General features: G+C 45.0%; 2 protein-coding genes across 2 annotated transcripts; both read right to left on the bottom strand.

Moving 5' to 3' along the window:
* Nucleotides 1–2,952: 2,952 nt before the first annotated feature.
* Nucleotides 2,953–3,658, bottom strand: LOC107046092. Its single transcript, XM_015268597.1, has 2 exons — nt 3,444–3,658; nt 2,953–3,136 (listed from the first exon to the last, which is right to left on the bottom strand). The coding sequence occupies exons 1-2, from the start codon at nt 3,656–3,658 to the stop codon at nt 2,953–2,955; spliced, it is 399 nt and encodes a 132-aa protein (XP_015124083.1).
* Nucleotides 3,659–6,184: 2,526 nt separating this feature from the next.
* Nucleotides 6,185–7,006, bottom strand: LOC107046091. The gene has a single exon (XM_015268596.1). The coding sequence runs from the start codon at nt 7,004–7,006 to the stop codon at nt 6,185–6,187; it is 822 nt and encodes a 273-aa protein (XP_015124082.1).
* Nucleotides 7,007–18,019: the final 11,013 nt, after the last annotated feature.

Raw genomic sequence — 18,019 nt, 5'->3', positions numbered from 1 at the left:
GAGGCGCCCCGAACCCCGGATGCCTTGATAGTCACGTATTCCACTTGCTGTTTGAAGTTGAGCCGGGCATCGATCATCACCCCCCAAATACCGAACGTACGGCTGAGATATGAGCTTATAATCCCCGACTCGCACCGTAATTGTCTCTAAGACCTTCCTACTTGTAATCAACACGGCCTCGGTTTTATGCTCAGCCAGACTCAGGCCAACTGACTCCATCCAACCACGGACCGCTTCAAAAGTCATTTCGAAGGCAAATTTGATGTCCTCCAGCTGTTTTCCCATGATCACTACGGCCACGTCATCGGCAAAAGCTACGAGACGCACATTGGGTGGCAGTGTCAGCTTCAGCAGGCCATCGTACATGATATTCCACAGGAGAGGACCCAGTACCGAGTCCTGAGGCACCCCTCCAGTGACTCTGTATTCCTTAGGGCCATACTCCGTGTCATACTTGAGAACCCTCCCGGTGAAGCAATCGTCCACCATCCTCCGAAGGTATTCAGGCACGCCAAAACTCGAGGGCCTCCAAGATGCAGTCCCATCTGGCTGAGTTGAAGGCGTTCCTAATATCCAGCGTCGCTACTAAGCAGTACTTCTTCATGCCTCTGTACCATCTTTTCCCTGAAATCGCTTCCCTAGCTGTGTCAACAACTAGATTAATGGCTTCAAGGGTGGATCGGCCTCTCCGAAAGCCGTACTCGTTGGTGGCCAGCAATGGTTCAACTGCGGCTTCGATTCTCCTGTGGACGATATGCGCTCGAGGATCTTACCAGCTGTATCGAGCATGCAAAGGGGACGATAGGATGAAGGTTCATCCGGTGGTTTTTTCCCATTCAGGAGCAACACCAGCCTCTGCTGCTCCCACTTTGCAGGGAAGGTGCCCTCGCTGAGACACTCGTTGTACACGTCCAAGAATAGGCCTGGTAGCGTATGGATAGCGGCTTTCAGCGCGTTGGGAATCCCATCAAGACCGGGGGCCTTGGTATTCCCGACCCTATCACATGCCTCCATCAGCTCATCCTCAGTGATTGGTGGGACCACCAACGGTTTTCCCCGTTGGTCGGCATGCTGGAGTCCAGGTTGTTGTGGGAAGAGCACCGTGGCGATCGTCTCCAAGAGCACAGGGCACGTCGGCGATGCCATGGGCTGGCTTTTGAGCCGCGACATCACCACCTTGTACGGCCTGCCCCACGGATCGCATTCCACCTCAGCAGTCAACTCCTTCCAGGAATGTGCTTTGCTACGCTTGATGACCTTGTTGAGCTTACGGTGTGACTTTCTGTAACGCATTTCCAGTTCCTCAAAGTTCGGCTTTTTCCGGCCGCGCTGAGATAATCTTCTTGCCGCGTTGCATTCCTTACACAAATTCGCGATAGTATCATTCCACCGATATACCGATGGCCGCCGGTTGATGGCTCGCTTCCTGGGCATGGTGGCAACGCAAGTTTCCGTGAGTCTCCTCATAATGTTCGTTGCCTTTTCAGTAGCATTGCTGCCACTGATTGGGCGATCGTCCAGTGCCACTAAATAGAGGCTAGGATCGAAGGAGCTCAATTTCCAGCCTATTGCATTAGTCTTCTCCGGTGCGGGTCCGCGTCTCGGGCAGGTGAAAACCTCCCAGAGTATCGCACGGTGGTCGCTTACTGTGTATATTTCGGTTACTTCCCATGAGCAGTTTCCTTTTGCGAGGTTGCTGCTCACGAAGGTAAGATCTACGATTGAGCTTCCCTCTCCTCTCATGATGGTCGGTCCCTCGCCGCTATTAAGTAAGACCAAGTCCAGCGATGATATAGCCTCCAGTACGGCTTGTCCTTTGGCATTAGTCTCCTCAGTTCTCCAGTCGACTGCCCAGGCATTGAAGTCCGCGGCTATTGCCACGGGAAATTGCTGCTCCCCATCCTCAGTCAGTCTATCTAGGAAATCGGTGAACTCGTCAATCGGAAGGCTCGGCGAGGCATAGCAGCTGTAGACATAGATGCCATCAACCTCAGCCTTGACAAAACCATATTCGTTGCTGCTGGTGGTGCTCTGAAATGGTCGATTTCCACAAGCCTAGATGACAGCCTTCTTGATGGTGTCAGTAACCCAGGGTTGGATGCTAAGATGTCTATATGGCTCTGAGATGCAGACAAGATCGACCTTCCGCTCCCGCACCATCTGCATTAGCAGATCGTGTGCGGCCTCACAATGGTTAAGGTTGAGCTGCAGTACTCTCATCGCCGTCCGTTGGTGAGCTTCTGGAGTGCCTTCTGATATGCTAAGCATCTGCTACTACCAGCAATATGGGCACAATTCTCGTTGCCTCCTTTTTCGGTGCACAGGGCACATCGACGCTCTTTCTTACACTCCGCAACCTTGTGGTCGAGCTCAGCGCACCTGACACATAATTTTGACCTATCGACTGGACTCCTGCATTTAGTGGTGAGATGGCCTTAGTGCCAGCACTTAAAGCACTTGACCGGTCTCTCCACTCTTACTATACGGCAGTTCACCCAATCTATTTTAATCTTCCCGTGCTCTCCTACAATCTTCCTCGCTGCGGTTCCTGCCAGCTTCACTGAGGCAGTCTGGGTTCCTCTGAATGCGTTGCGTATGCACTTGATTGCCCTTGGATCGATCGTATACTCATCTCCAGCTGCCGCCTGCTGTTTTTTTTCTTTTTAATGTCTGTTGGGAGAATGCATTTACGCATCCCCACTTGCGGGAGAGAATCCTAGGGATTTTCTCCGACAACTGGGGTATGTCGGGCTCTGGTCACAAGAACCAATACCGACTAAACTCCAATCAGACAAATTCACTAATCTTTATTTCCCTCGCGGCACCGCCGTAAAGTATTACTTCGCGAGGGAGGTCTCAGCTGTTCGCTCTTCCACGTTTTCCATCTAGCGTGCTTCCCCTCATTCCGCTAAGATGTTGGTTGTCAACGAGAGGTTCCATTAGATTTCTTACCTATGCTATAGCTTTGCGCTTGCGTTCTTCTCTTCTGAGTTTCTTGATGACTGCCGCCGCAGCGTTACTCGTTGCGTCCCAGGCTGCCTGCGATGACAGCATAGCTTCCACCATGGTTTCAGGCAAGACCTCCCTTCCAAGGTCAGATTCCCAAACACGCCGCATCTCGCCGAAGCGACGGCATCTGAAAAGCACACGCTCCGCGTCTTCGTTCACTTCGGTACAAACTGGGCACTTCGGGGAATCTTCATGTTTGAATTTATGAAGATACACCTGGAAGCACCCATGTCCCGAAAGCATTTGCGTCAGGTAAGAATTAACCTCACCATATGTGCGGTTTAAACAAGCTCTCACCTGTGGTATCAGCCAATGAGTCCATCTTTCCTTCGAGTTTTCCCACTTCTCCTGCCATTGCTGTAGACTCTTTCGTCTCTTCTGCGCTGAGTTCTATTGCGCTTAGTGTCTCAGATTTCCTCCGTTGATACAATCACCTTCGCTCTTCGACCAACATTTCTATCGAGAGCATCCTGGGTATAACGTACATCACGTCTTCGGACACCGTACGATAAGCGCTCGCGACTCGCAGGGCATTCAGTCGATAGACTGAGTACGGCACCCAGATGAAAATGTCGTAGGTGACCACTGATGTGATCACCGACGACAGCAATGCTCGTTTTCTCTGTTTTGGGCCTCCTATGTTGGGCATGAGACGCGATGAGTTGGATTTAATTTCAGAAGCCTAAATTCCTACTTGCTCAGCTTGCTGCTTGAAATTAAATGGGGCATCGATCATCACTCCCAGGTATCGGATGTACGGCTAGGAGGTGATTTCACAGGACCTGACTTGCAGCGTAATTGCCTCAATTTTCTTCTTGCTAGTGATCAGCGCGGCTTCGGTCTTATGTTCAGCAAGGCTCAGTCCTATAGTGTTCATCCAGCGACAGATCGTCTGAAAGGTCATGTCGAAACTGAGGCTGATCTCCTCCTGGTAATTGCCCACGATGACTATGGCTACATTATCCGCAAATGCCATGAGTTTAGTTTCCCGTGGCAGTTCCAGCTTCAGTAGACCGTCATACATGATGTTTCACAACAAGGGACCCAATACCGAGCCTTGAGGTATACCTCCGGTGACTCTGTACTCCTCAGGACCATCCTCCGTGTCGTACTTCAGGATTCTTCCAGTGAAATAGCTGCCAATCATTTTCCGCGAGTATTCCGGTACATTAAACTTCCTGAGAGCTTCCATTATACAGTCCCACCTGGCCAAGTTAAAAGCATTCTTTATTCATTTTTTTTTTACGGCCTCGGAGTCCCTTTTTCGGGTCCCATTCGGCACCCTATCCAACCCTATGCATGCGGCTGTGGATTCTACACTGTACCGCATTCGCACTTCTATAGAACATAGAAGTAGCATGGGGAAACCACAGAAAACCCATGCCGGTACAGGCGGTTCCTCTATTAGCAACCTCCCGCTCGCCGGAGCCTTCCGTTGAAAAATTCGGTTCCACAGGGAATAGAACTCACAACCTTTCGCACACTAGACTTGCGTCTAATCCACTCGGCCACCGACCTCGGTAAAGCATTCTTTATGTCTAGTGTCGCTACTAGGCAATACTTCTTCGTGCCATTAAGCCATCTCTTTCCTGAGATCTCGTTCTTGGCAGTGTCGATGACCAGGCTGATCGCATCCAGAGTGAACCGGCCTTTCCCGAAGCCATATTGGTTGTCTGCCAACAGGGGTTCGACGGCCGCTTCTATTCGTTGATGGACAATACGCTCGAGGATTTTGCCAGCGGTATCGAGCATGCAAAGCGGACGGTACGATGACGGGTCGTCCGGCGGTTTTTTCCCCTTTGGGAGTAATACTAATCTCTGCTGCTTCCACATGGCAGGGAAGGTGACCTCCCTTAGGCACTCATTGTATACATCCAAAAACATCTCTGGCCTCGTGTGGATAGCTGCCTTTGGGGCGATGTTGGAGATTCCATCGAAACCAGGGGCTATGGTGTTACCCACCCTATTGCAGGCGTCCATTAACTCCTCTTTGGTGAATAGTGGCAACATTATCTCTTCTCCCTCTGCGACAGGACGATGAAGTTCCGGTTGTTGCGGAAACAAGACCGTGACGATTTCCTTCATCAACACCGGACACGTAAGCGACGGCATTGGTTGACTCTTGAGTTTCGTCATCACCACTTTATAAGCCCATGGATCACCTTCCACCTCATCAAGAAGCTCACTCCAAGATTGCTTTTTACTGCACTTGATAGCTTTGATAAGCTTCGGGCGTGCCTTCTTATACCTCATCCGCAGCTCCTCGAGGTTCGGTTTTTACAGTCACGTTGAGAAGATCTTCTAGCAACATTACACTTCTTGCGTAGGGTGGCCATGGTGTTTATCCACCAGTAGACCGGTGGATGCGGATTTATGGTCTGCGTCCTGGTTATGGTGGCATCACATGCTTCTGTTAGTCGTTTAATGACATTCCGCGCCTTCTCAGTAGCATTGCTGCCACTGATTGGGTGGGCATCTAGTGCGGCTGAAAAGGAGCTAGACGCGAAGGTGTTCGCTCTCCAGCCAATGCAATTTGTCTTCTTAGGCATCGAGGTGACTTTCTGGCGAAGACATGTCCCCCAGACTATCACACAGTGGTCGCTCGCGGTGTAGATATCAGTTACGCTCCATGAGCAGCTGCCCTTAGCAAGGCTGCTGCTCTCGAAGGTGAGGTCCACAATTGAGCTTAACTCTCCCCTCACGAAAGTCAGCTCATCGCCGCTGTTCAGCAGGACGACGTCCATCGATGACATGGCTTCCAGTACAGCTTGCCCCTTGATGTTCGTCTCTTTACTTCCCCAGTCGACTGCCCAGGCATTGAAGTCCCCGGCTATTGCCACAGGAAAGTGCTGCTTCGCATCCTCAGTCAGTCGATCTAAAAAGTCCTTGAATTCTTCAGTGGAAAGGCTGGGCGGGGCGTGGCAGCTGTAGAAATAAGTTCCATCAACCTTCGCCTTCACGAAGCCATTTTGTGTACTATTACTTGTAGTTTGAAATAGCCGTTTGCCACAAGCCTAGATTACCGCCATTGTACTAGTATCAGTGACCTAGGGTTGAGCGTCCAGGTGACGATACGGCTCTGAGATGATAACAAGATCGGGCTTCAACTCACGCGCCGTCTGCATAAGCAGGTCATGCGCGGCCTCACAGTGGTTGAGGTTGAGTTGGAGTAATTTTATCTTCGTTTATTGAGGACCCTCTGAAGTGCTTCCTTATACACTGGGCATCTACTGCTACCAGCAATGTGGGCACAACTCTCTGTGTTGCCTTTCTCGGTGCACAAGGCGCATTGCGGCTGCTCCGGGCAGTCCGAAGCCTTGTGGCCGGTTGTTGAGCATTTGACGCAGAGTTTGGACCGGTCGACTATACTCGTGCACTTCGTGGCGAGGTGTCCGTAGTACCAGCACTTAAAGCACTTAACTGGTCTCTCTACTCTTCTCACTCGGCAATTAACCCAGCCTATCTGAATTTTGCCATGGTCCCCCAAGATCTTCGCTACGAGTACAGGCAGTGTCACCAACGCCGTCTGTGTCCCTCCGTAGGCTTTTCGCAAGAATCTTATGGCATCCTGCGTCATCTGCACCTCGTTGCCCGCTGTTTTGCATAGGGCTTCCAGAATTTCCTCCTTTGTTATCATATCATCGAGGTCTTTGATCTCGATATTCTCTTGAGGGCCCTTGCTAAGAGCCTCAGCGTCTTCCTCGAGGAGACCAGCTATGGTTGAGTGCAACACTTGGGCTTTGCTAGCGCTGTCTTTGGTCAAGACGATGAGCATGTCCCCTGTGGCTCTTCTGCGTATCTTATCAACGCACCCTAGCACATGATCTGGAGGAACATCCTTGTTCACCTTCGTTAAAATCTCGGCATACCTCACCTTATCTTTTGGGCGAATGATTAATGCATTGGACCTGGATGCTGATTTGCCCATTCTCCTACTACTCCGGGGAGTATTTGATAACGTCTTTGGAGTTTTCTTGGCTTTCTTCCTATTCTTCATGGTCTCCCAACCACAGTTGGCGGCCGGATGGTCAGATGTCTTGGCCGGTAGGGGTGTCCCTGGCCCTTTTGGATTTTTGGGCTTCTTATCATCATGCCCAGGCGAGTCATGCTTCCGCCGTCTTGCTTGACAGATGTCCCGAGAGTCTACCACGGATTGTCTTCCATTTCCAGCTCAGAGTCCTTTGCTGTAGTCTCGGATAATGTCTGTTGACGTACAGACAACAAGCCCTGTCTGCTCGTTTCTGCTTGAGGGGCAGTCTGTTTCGCTCCCTCTCGAGATTCCTCCAATCCTCTCAATCTTCTGAAGGCACTATTGATGCTAGTCACCTTCAATTTGATCTCCTTGTGGACGTTCACTTTAGGTTGAACGAACTCATAAAGGTCGTTGATAAGCCTTGCAAGCCTATCCCACGCCTGACTTCTCTTACCCGCTGCCCCCGCTTCTGCTCCTTGTAGTTTGTTTATTTGAATCTTCATGTTTATCCCACGAGTACCTAGGGACATGACAGACCACCTCAGCAGAGCCCCGGTTGCTGAAGCTAGGCCACTTAATACACCTGGGGTGGGACCTGGTGCCCTAGGGACCACCGTTTGCGATGCCAACTACCTCTGGTGCCTTCCAGAATTCAGCACGGTGAATACCTTGACATTGGGGGGGGGGGTTCAACTACTCTTAGTAGAGTGGAGTGGTACATCCACTCTTCAAGTCCCTCCTCCGCGGCAAGGTGGCAGTTGGAGGGGCCTGCTGTGTGTGTGTGGTTAAAATTTTATCCAGCCATTTCTACTGAACAATTAATGCGATTCGATCAATTTTTTTTCAATTGATGCATCGTCATGTAACTTACACCAGACTAGTTTGTAAAGACGATCGCCTCAGCGGTCTTTGAGTAATTAACAAAAAACATGTGAAAAAACGTCAAAAATCATGTTTTTTTCACGTGTTTCACTATTTTTTTCTAGTGTGATGATGAGATTTGATTTTTTTTTTCAATCGATGTATGTTAATGTAACTTGGAACTGATTAGTTCATAAAGATGATTGTCTCAGCGGTTCATTAGTTAGTCGCATAAAACCCGTTTAAAAAAAGTTTTATTTGACAAATTGACAATTTCAAGGAGAATAATGAGATTTGATTTTTTTTGTACTCTCGATGCATTCATATGTCATTTGATTTTGATTGTCGGTTTTCTCGTTATCCAGATGAAAATGTATTTTTTTTTGTAATAAATAGAAAAATGGGAACTGTTTGAGAAGTTATTGGTTCGATCCGTAATGAGTCACACCCACTCCAGTCGACACGCAATGGGAGCGAGAGAAACGAGTGACCAACAGCTTAATCGACTTCCAACGCACCCGCAATGGTAGCAAGCGACGTGAGCATCCAACAACCTAGTCGAATGTTTTTTCTCCTCTTTTTCTAATGAATGTGTGATATATCAGGAATACGGAAAGTACTGAAAAAAACCGCCAAAAATACTTTTTTGGTATCCTTTTTCATATTTCTCCTATCCTCTTTCCACTAGCTCATTAGCTTTTTTCTTTCGAATCAAATTGTGAATAAGGATAAATTCAGAATAACATAAATATTTCTCTGGTATTCCTTTTGCACATTCCTTTCCTGAGGAATATAGGTTCATAGAATAAGGAAAGTATAAAAAGAGAACACCAAATAACCCTTTTGATATAGCTTTTTCAAATTTTTCCTATCCTTTTACCACTTCCTCATTTCCTTCCTTTTGTCAAATCAAATTGTGAGAAATGATAAACCCAGAATAACAAATATACCTCTAGTATACATTTTTTATACTTTTTATCCCACAAAAAAAAATTGAGATACCATAAGGATACCAAAAAGGCAAAGATAGAATATCAACCGTTTTCCCCTTCTTTTTTCATCTGAATTCATTTCAAACTTATAACGAAAGAAGAAAAAGAGAATAAACACCTAATACATGAAATTCCACATCTTGCGAAAAAAGATAAAAATAGTACGATTTCTTGGCATGAAGTTTACACCAATTCTCATCTGTCAAGACTTTGGCCATTTGAGACAGTGGCCGTGATCTGGATTGTATTTTTTCTAGATGAATTGATTTCCTTTCAGAAAGAGCTGAACAAATATTCACTTGATAGAAGTTTTTATAAAAGTATCTGTTTTTGTGACACCTGCTTCAAAAGTGCACTTTTCGAAATGGTTAGGTGTGCGTGAACCGGTTGTTTTCCGCACGAGGTGCGTAAAGTTCAAGAGCGTGCGTAAAGTGAATTTTACGCTCGTGAAGTTTACGCGCTCCATGCGTAAAACAACCGCTTTACACATACTGAACTCTTTTGAAAAGTACATTTTTGAGGCAGGAATCACAAACGTAGCAACTCTCTCTCGGGGACGAAAAGTCAAATGGGCTAAGATTGGGCCAGTACTGGCAAGTAGAGCTGCCGAGTCTTGAGTGCCGATCCTCAACCGGCCTTTGCCCAGCCTCGGTTAGCTACTGGTTCGAAAACGTTGATAACGTTTGATAACGGTGGGTCATCGGCACCGAATACTCATCCCACCCAATACTCATTTTTAATAGTTGAAAAAATTAATTAATACATTATTTTTTTATTATTTAATTTACATTTTTCGGCTAATCCTTCCTAAAGAAACCGATAACCGCTGACAATGATGTATGAAATGTCTCATCGGGATTCGATCCTGGAACCTTCGGGTTGCTAGTCCTTGACTTTACCCACTCGGCCACTGTAGAATTGTTAGTTATGAAGAAGTATATCTGACTATTTAATTTTCTTCAATTATGAAACTCGATATAAATATGGTAAACAGCCTATTTATTTATGATCAATAAATAATAAAATGACAGCATTAAGGTCTCGACTTTGAACCTTACATACCTTAAGATCCTTTGACCCTTAGCATCTATTTGTACGTTTTCCTGTATGACCCATTCGACCCCTATGATCATTCGACCTTTCATAAAAGCTTCCAACCCTTACAAGTACGTTTTCTATTACCCCTATTTGACCTTATAACCCTCGTGACCCTTGTATTTGGCTCGTTGCAATATTGCGCTCGGTTTTCTAAACAGTGACCCTAATGAGAGTTTGACCCTTGCAATTGATTAACTTGTTTTTCCTGTTTGACCCTTATCAATTCTCGGCGTCCGAAATTTACCCAATTATTGGCCGAGACTCGGTATTGAACAAATGGACATTTGATGTTCAGTCAACACTTGGACGTAAAGGAGTCGCCGGGACTTGGCATGCCATCCCAAAGCCGATGGTTGGACGGAAGTGGGTCGCCAAGGCTTGGCATGCCGATTCTAGGCTAAGGCTTGGCATACTGATTCTAGGCTGAGGCTTGGCCGATTCAACAGCATTGGCAACACATTTGAATGCACGGCTGACAACATCTCGACGTCGAATGTGAGGCTGTCGGATCAGCACTGCCAATGTTGTAATAAAAATCTCACACTCAAAATGTGAATCATCATGAAGTGAATACCAACCCGTTGTTGTGCGCGTACCAATGGAATTGATAGAAATAAAAAAATGACACTAATGCCGCAAAAAGTAACGATCACATGCCTTCTGTCGGATAGGCGCGAACCCCTGCTTGTTTAAATTCTAATTCCCCTGTTTTTACGTCCTACAACAACAGATAGCTTTTGAAAATATATATGAATAGCTTCGTTTACTTGACCAATACTCATAGAAAGATCCAAACCATGCTAAATTTCAAAATAGACATAATGAAATTCACTTTTTGGATGAAAACTCCCCTGTGGTAATGAAAATTGGTGATAATTGAAAAATTCGTGGGTTCATTTTAAAATAATTTACTATGTTTTCATCTGACCATAAGATTTTTTTACATATTTAAGCAGAAATTGAGAAAATCTCCCCATTAAAAGGAAAAATATGGAAAGTTTCAAAACGTGACATGCTAAAATCGCTACATTATCGTTTCTGACAATTGATCTGGTGGATGGAATAGGTAATATGGGGTATCAATTTGAAAACCTCGATGAGACCTTCAAATTGACATATGATATATCCCCACTGGTCAAGTCTAAAGCTTCGATAAGTGGCAAAAACTGTCATTTTTGTGGTGTCATGAGGTAAAAAATGAAAATAATATGGAGAAACTTCAGAAAAATTCGAGCCTTTCAAGGGACCGGGACCAGATGGGATCTACTCAGCTTTACTACAGGAGGGGATAGAAATCATCGTGGGCCCTTTAACAAAAATTCTCAGGACCAGCATGGCCCTGACAAGTGTTCCGAGGGTGTGGAACGAGATCAGAATTGTGTTCATGCCAAAGCCTGGTAAGATTGGGTATATAAATCCAAAAGACTTCCGTCCTTTGAGTGTCACATCCTTCATTTTGAAGACGCTTGAAAGACTGATGGACATGTATACGAAGATGGGGCCCTTGATTGAGCATTCCCTCTCTCCCTCCCAATATACATACAGGGAGGGAAGATCTACAGACACCGCTTTACACCTTCAGGTGGGACTTATTCAGGGAGAATTTGCTGCCAAGGGATACGCCATAGGGGCCTGTCTAGACATAGAGGGAGCTTTTGATAACACCAGTAATACAGTCATAGAAAGAGCAATGGAAATGCATCAGATCCTTAGGGCGATTATTGCTTGGACACAAAGCATGTTAAAAGGCAGAAAACTGTTAGTGAAACATGGACGTAGCTGCGTGGAGGGGCGCCCGGCCAAGGGATGTCCGCAGGGAGGAGTCTTGCCACCTCTGCTCTGGAAACTGGTGGTGGACGAACTCCTAAGCAGGCTGCGTGAAACGGGGTTCCACGTTACTGGCTTTGCTGATAATGTGGCAATTGTAGTCAGAAGTGGATTTCTGGGGGTGCTCAGAGATTTGCGGCAACGGCTTTCAACATCGTTGAGGGCTGGTGCAGGGAAACTGGGCTCTCAGTCAACCCGGCCAAGACTACACTCCTAGTCTTTACTAGAAATTATAAGCCAGAGGCGATTTAGCCGTCAAGTCTGGATGGCTCAACGGTGAATTACACCAACACAGTAAAATATCTAGGAGTACTCCTAGACAGCAAGCTCAGTTGGAAAGAACATCTCTATGTACAGAGAAACAAAGTTGTTGGAAATCCTGTCAGCTGACAGGTCCCTCACACTAACGCACGCAAGGCTCATCCATTCTCTCCCCACTCACGCACACCTGACGCGCTCACCTCAGATGACCGGGGGTTGTTAATTCGGACACCTGAGGCGCCACGTCCTGGACAGCTCCTTATTACCATATGATCTATATTAAATTAGGTCATGTGACCATCGAATTAGGGCACGTGGCACCTGTAAGCCCGTGTCTCTCTCTCATTCGTTTCCGGGATCTAGTTAGAGACACTTCTTTTATTGTACTGCTCTTCTCTAGTGACTCGGGTTAACTCACAGTGTCAGCTCAATTATTATCAATTCAAGGAATTAGTCGGCTCATTATTATCGGTCCGCTCATTATTACGGTTGCTCAGTGACTCAATCTCTAGTGACTTATTTATTGTGAACATTTTCTTTGACAAATACAGTGAATTTGTGACCACGTGCACGTGTTCCGCTCATTTCTTGGTTCTACTCATCCCACTCCTCGTAATCCGACTCCAACTCATCCATCCGCACAATTAATTCCCCGATCCAGGCATCTCATCAAACAAAAGTGTATGCCTTAATGTGGGCTGGCAGAAGACCTATGGCCAAAACCTGGGAGCTTCATCCCGGAATGTTGCTGTAGCTCTATCAGATGGTATTACTGTCAAAATTGATGTACGCAGCAATTGTTTGGTGGTTTATGGCCGGAAAGGTGGAAACAAGGAACCTGTTGCCGAGCTTACAAGGAGGTTTCTTGAGAGCTGCGACAGGGGCCATGAAAACCACATCCACTGAGGCGCTAGGGATAGCACTCATTATTCAGCCCTTGGACCGCAGAGCAGTCGGCTGTGCAAGCACCCCAGCCTACAGACTTAGATATCAACAGGAATGGAAAATGACGGGCCAAGGACACACACGGCTTGGGCTAATAAATGAGAATCCCTTCGTGGGTAAATCTGATAGAATCCGTAGGAAATATCAGATCAAGAAAGCCTTCAAAACTAGAATCCCATCCAGAAAAGAGTGGCTGAATTCAGAAGTCAGACTAGGACCCGAGAAGGAATACTGGTTGACAGATGGATCTGGTTACAATGGACGCTTGGAGGCCGGGGTCTATTGCGTGAGGGATGGCTACGCAGAGTCATTCTCTGGGTCAATACGCGACAGTGTTTCGAGCGGAGGTGTTGGGCATTACCAGATGTGCACAGCACCTCCTGGCGTAGGAAATGAGAAGAATGAAAATTTTCATCTGCAGCGACAACCAGGCAGCTATCAAAGCACTGGAGAAAATCACGACTGAATTCAACGTGGAGTGGGAGTGCATGCAGGCACTAGTCGCATTAGGGGAGAATAATAAAATCCCCCTAACCTGGGTTCCGGGCCACCGTGGAATACAAGGTAACGAAGAGGTGGACAAATTGGTCAAGGAAGGAACTGAAAAGGACCCACCAGAGAGGGTAGTTGGGATGCTATTCGCAGTGGATAAAAAGCTTATTAAAGATCACCTACAGCGGGAACATGAAAAACGCTGGAGAAATACGGTGACCTGTAGATAGGCAAAACTGTTTATGGGAAGGCAGTCGAGCAGAAGGACAATGGAACTTCTGGGGATGAGCAGGAAGAACCTGAGGTTTGCGGTTGGCCTCTTTACGGGCCACGCAGCACTTAAGTCTCACCTGTACAAAATGAAGCTTGCCGAGCAGGAAGACTGCAGGCTATGCGGAGAGAAAAGGGAAGACGCCGCGCATATTCTGTGCGAGTGCCCCCTGTTAGCTATTCGTAGATATACAAATTCGGGCCAGGCTTTTCTGGAATCTATTAGCCTAGTTAAAGGCACAGGGCTGGCGCTGATAGACTGAAAAAAGGCGGAAGTTACAAAAGATCGTGAGATTTAGGTGAGCCTGGGATTTTTTAATCGACCAGGCGCGTATATATCCATATCTATGTCTATCTATATCAGGAAAATTCAATTGAATCAGATTTATCACACATCATTGTGAGAAATAATAAATTAAAAATCGAACCAAAGTTAATTTTTCAAGTGAAACATGAGAATTCAATTATCATCTAAAATTCTCACAAGTCCATGAAAAATGGCCAGAATTGGACAAGTCAGGGATCATTTTGAATAATGTAATTTCTATCACTACTTCTTCATTATTCGATATCCTAGTAAAAATTCTGCCCGGTAGGGCGACATTCGGTAGGCGCGCGTGCCTGGACATTGGTGTCGTATATTGAGCGCGCTAGTGGGGACGTTCCGCTATTAGCCACACGTATGCTATACGAGAGTCGCCCCTGAAAAGTCCGAACGACGACGCTCGGACATTTGATTTCTACTAGGGTACTTCCATACGTATTTTGCTCCTGAAAAATATGCGTTCTGTGCGAAACAACGGATAGTAGTTTTCCATTTCGGCCTTTCAATAATCACAGACAAGAAATGAATCCTTAAATGAAATAATAAAAATGATATGATAGCAATCTTGTTACTTGGGGACAAAATATTTCTTGATAAATTTCCCTCTATGAGATATTTTCATCCTGAAAAGGCGTCTCGTGTGAAATATCCGCCTCTTAGGTCATATATTTGGTTGTAATCGAAAGCTTCATGTTTGAGACTTCCAAATTCGAATCAGAAAATTTTTTTTTTTTGCAATTTTCAACTAGCGATTTTCAACTACCGAGAAAAAAAACTCCAATTTCAACTCAATTACGACTACCCACAATGATGTTAACATCGAGATTTCTCGCGAAGATTGCCGACATTTGGGAATGCTTCATGGAATTGAAAATGGTTAAATCTATAGTGTGGTCCGTACTAAACTAAAAGTTACTTAGTTATCCTGAAGTTTAAGCAGTTGATTACATTTAAATTAGGCTTCACTCATTGATATTTATTTGTACTATTCTGGGAATTATCTTTGGTGATGTCGATTTCAATATCTTCTGGATCGATTTCTGGATTTATTGAGGGTCCACCACCTCTTGATGTACTCTGGGATGATATTTTCTTCCCATAGAGAGCTTTCATCTCTCTAATTTCTCTCTCCAGACAATCCACAGTGATGTTTGGTGGATTTTTCTTGGAGAATTTTCCAGGTTGAATCACGTCAATGGGATCACGTTTTCTCTTTTGAGTTAATAAATTAGGTCTAACGACCCCTCTGCCTCTACCACGGCTTGAATCCTGAGGATTACTTCTCTGAGGTTTTTGGCTGTCTGCCATATTTTATTGAAGCTTCATAAACTTTGTTGTTTTAAAATGTTATAGACAATATTATAATAATAATTTAGCCATTTATTGATTCTTCATACTTGCATTCATTGATATGTTTGTGAAAGTTTTTAAAATATTGTTTAGTATTTTTCTTCGCTTATTGTTTATTTTTATTATTCAACCTGTTAATTAATCCCGCTAGTTACTCATTTTTGTTTGTTTTTTTTCCATTCTAATTCCTCTCCCCGTATGATGTACCGAACTGCCCATCAGTTATCTATCCAGAACTATCTCATTTTGCGGATGATATAAACTTTCCATTGATTTTATGAATTTTTTTAATGGACTTCACTTTTTTTCATCTTAGAAATGTTCTCCAACGGTTTAGAATGAAAAATCACGTTCAAGTTCAAATGATGGATTAATCATAAAATATGCAATAACCTACACTGAGAAAAAAAATTGCTTTTGCGAAGTGTATTTATTTGCCACAAGTAAATGTACAGTAGAGCCTCCCTAACTTCACCACGTCGGGGCTACAAATTTCACGAAATGAGCGGTTGCGGACATCCATACTCTGTCACCAGAGGCCCAAGTAGAGTGAGAGTGAGATGTTATGTGATACACATTGTACGAAAAACGTGCAGAAGCAGAGACTGTTTACTGTGCTTTCATCAAGCGCAGAGGAATAACCGCATATCACTCACATACGTTTGGGGTGCTCAGCGTGAGGGAACACTCTCACCACTGTCGCTGTTCACTGGGAAGTTTCAGAGTAGAGAAGTTAGGGAGACTATACTGTGTATAAATATCTGCATAAGAAATGTGTCAATTTTCAGGCAGTTAGTGAATATACTCGGCAAAAGTAATTTTTTCCTCAGTGTAGTGCAAAATTAGGCTTCAAGGAGAGCTAGGGCTGCCGACGAGACTCAAACGAGACTCCACTTTGAAGGGATCATTTCAGTCTTGGTGGACACGGAAACTTTTGGTCTCGTCACAGTTTCAAAAGAGACAGTATCGGCTCTTCTCATAATGACTCACAGTCAATTTATCTCATCTCTGTCTCAAGTTCCTCATGCTTCTTCAATGTCAAGTCTCGGTTTCGGTTTCAGTCGTCTCGTCTCGGTATTTCACACATAAAAAACGCGGAAAACTTGAAACCGAGATGAGATAAATTGACTGTGAGTTATCACAAGAAGAGCCGATACTGCTCCTTTTGAGACTGTGACAATACTGAAAGTGTTCGTGATCACCAAGATCAAGATGATCCCTCCAAAGTGAAGTCTTGTGGGCAGCCCTATCTTTGGAGGGATTGTTTTGGTCTCAGTGAACACGGCAATGTTTGGTCTCGTCTCGGTCTCGAAACACAGTATCGACTCCTCTCGTGATGACTTCGACCCTATTTATCTCATCTCGGTTTCTAGTTTTTCGGGTTTTTTATGTATAGAAGAGCGAGACGAGACGCACCGAGATTTTACATTAAAAACGCGAAAAACTTGAGACAGAGATGAGATAAATTGACTCGGAATCATCACGAGAGGAGACAATACTGCGTATTTCGAGACGCAGACGAGACTAAAGATTTCCATGTTCATTGAGAATGAGACCATTAACTCTACTTTTTTGTGACAATTTTCCGAAACAATCAAATTAAAAATGTCCAGGCATCTAATTATCAAAATTCTTTTGCAAAAAAATGTTTTTCCCCCATATCAGTGAAGTTTCAGATTTTGTTCATTTATTTTAACGGAGCTAGATTTTTTGCCTTTTTGCATAAGAATACATGTTAATTTGTTTCTCAATTTTCTCCTGCACGAGGCATTTAAGCAATCCGAAACGTTTATTTAATTCTTTCTTGCATCAAATTTACGAAATCCATATTTTTTCATATTTTTGGCATTTATTTTCGCGTAATAGGTGACCCGTCTTACCCTCGATCACTCACGCTCCGTCGCCAGCCTTCATCCATCGCACGGTTGGCGCAGCATCTTTGGGTTAAGGGGTAACGGAACCCGTCGCACGCAGAGGTTAGGAATCCCCCATATCGGTATTGCAGGTTCCCGTGGTTTTTTGGATTTCGTACGTGAAAAGCACAAAATCCCATAAAATAAAATAAATAGATATAAATAAATAATAATGGTATGGAAACATTCTATATCATCTTCTGACTCGTAAAAGTACTTCCCTCTTACAATTGGTGCCCTGTAAAGGACATGTTACATCCTGGATACCACCCAATTATCATAAACAAGTTTTTACTAAAATTACGCAACAAAAGTACGTTTTTGTACTCAAAATCTCTATCTTGGACCTCACTCGATCGCTCTCTTCTCATGAAAATAGCCATCGGCTAAGAAAAATCTACAAAAAATCGGTTTTTCTACCATGACTTGGCAGATTCCTATAAATAAAATGGCGTCGGCCTTGCCCTGGTCCTTCCCTGGTGGAAAAACATAAGGCAGAGGCGTAACATGCCTGATCAGAATTTCGGATCGGACTTGATCAGTTTCTGATCGAGATCTGAACAGAATTTCCACTCGGGTATGAGTCAATTTGAGAGTGAAATTCGTAAGTGTCCTGGTAGCTCAGATGGTAAGAGCACCCGACGAGTCTGCTCTGAGCAGTCAGAGCGTTCAGACGTGCGCAGCACCACTCGCGCCTCGTCTG

The sequence above is a fragment of the Diachasma alloeum genome, unplaced genomic scaffold, assembly GCF_001412515.2.
Source record: "Diachasma alloeum isolate Michigan unplaced genomic scaffold, Dall2.0 Dall_scaffold_01202, whole genome shotgun sequence".
NCBI lineage: Eukaryota > Metazoa > Arthropoda > Insecta > Hymenoptera > Braconidae > Diachasma > Diachasma alloeum.
The sequence above is the reverse complement of the archived record's forward strand: the minus strand, read 5'-3'. Positions and strand labels throughout refer to the sequence as shown.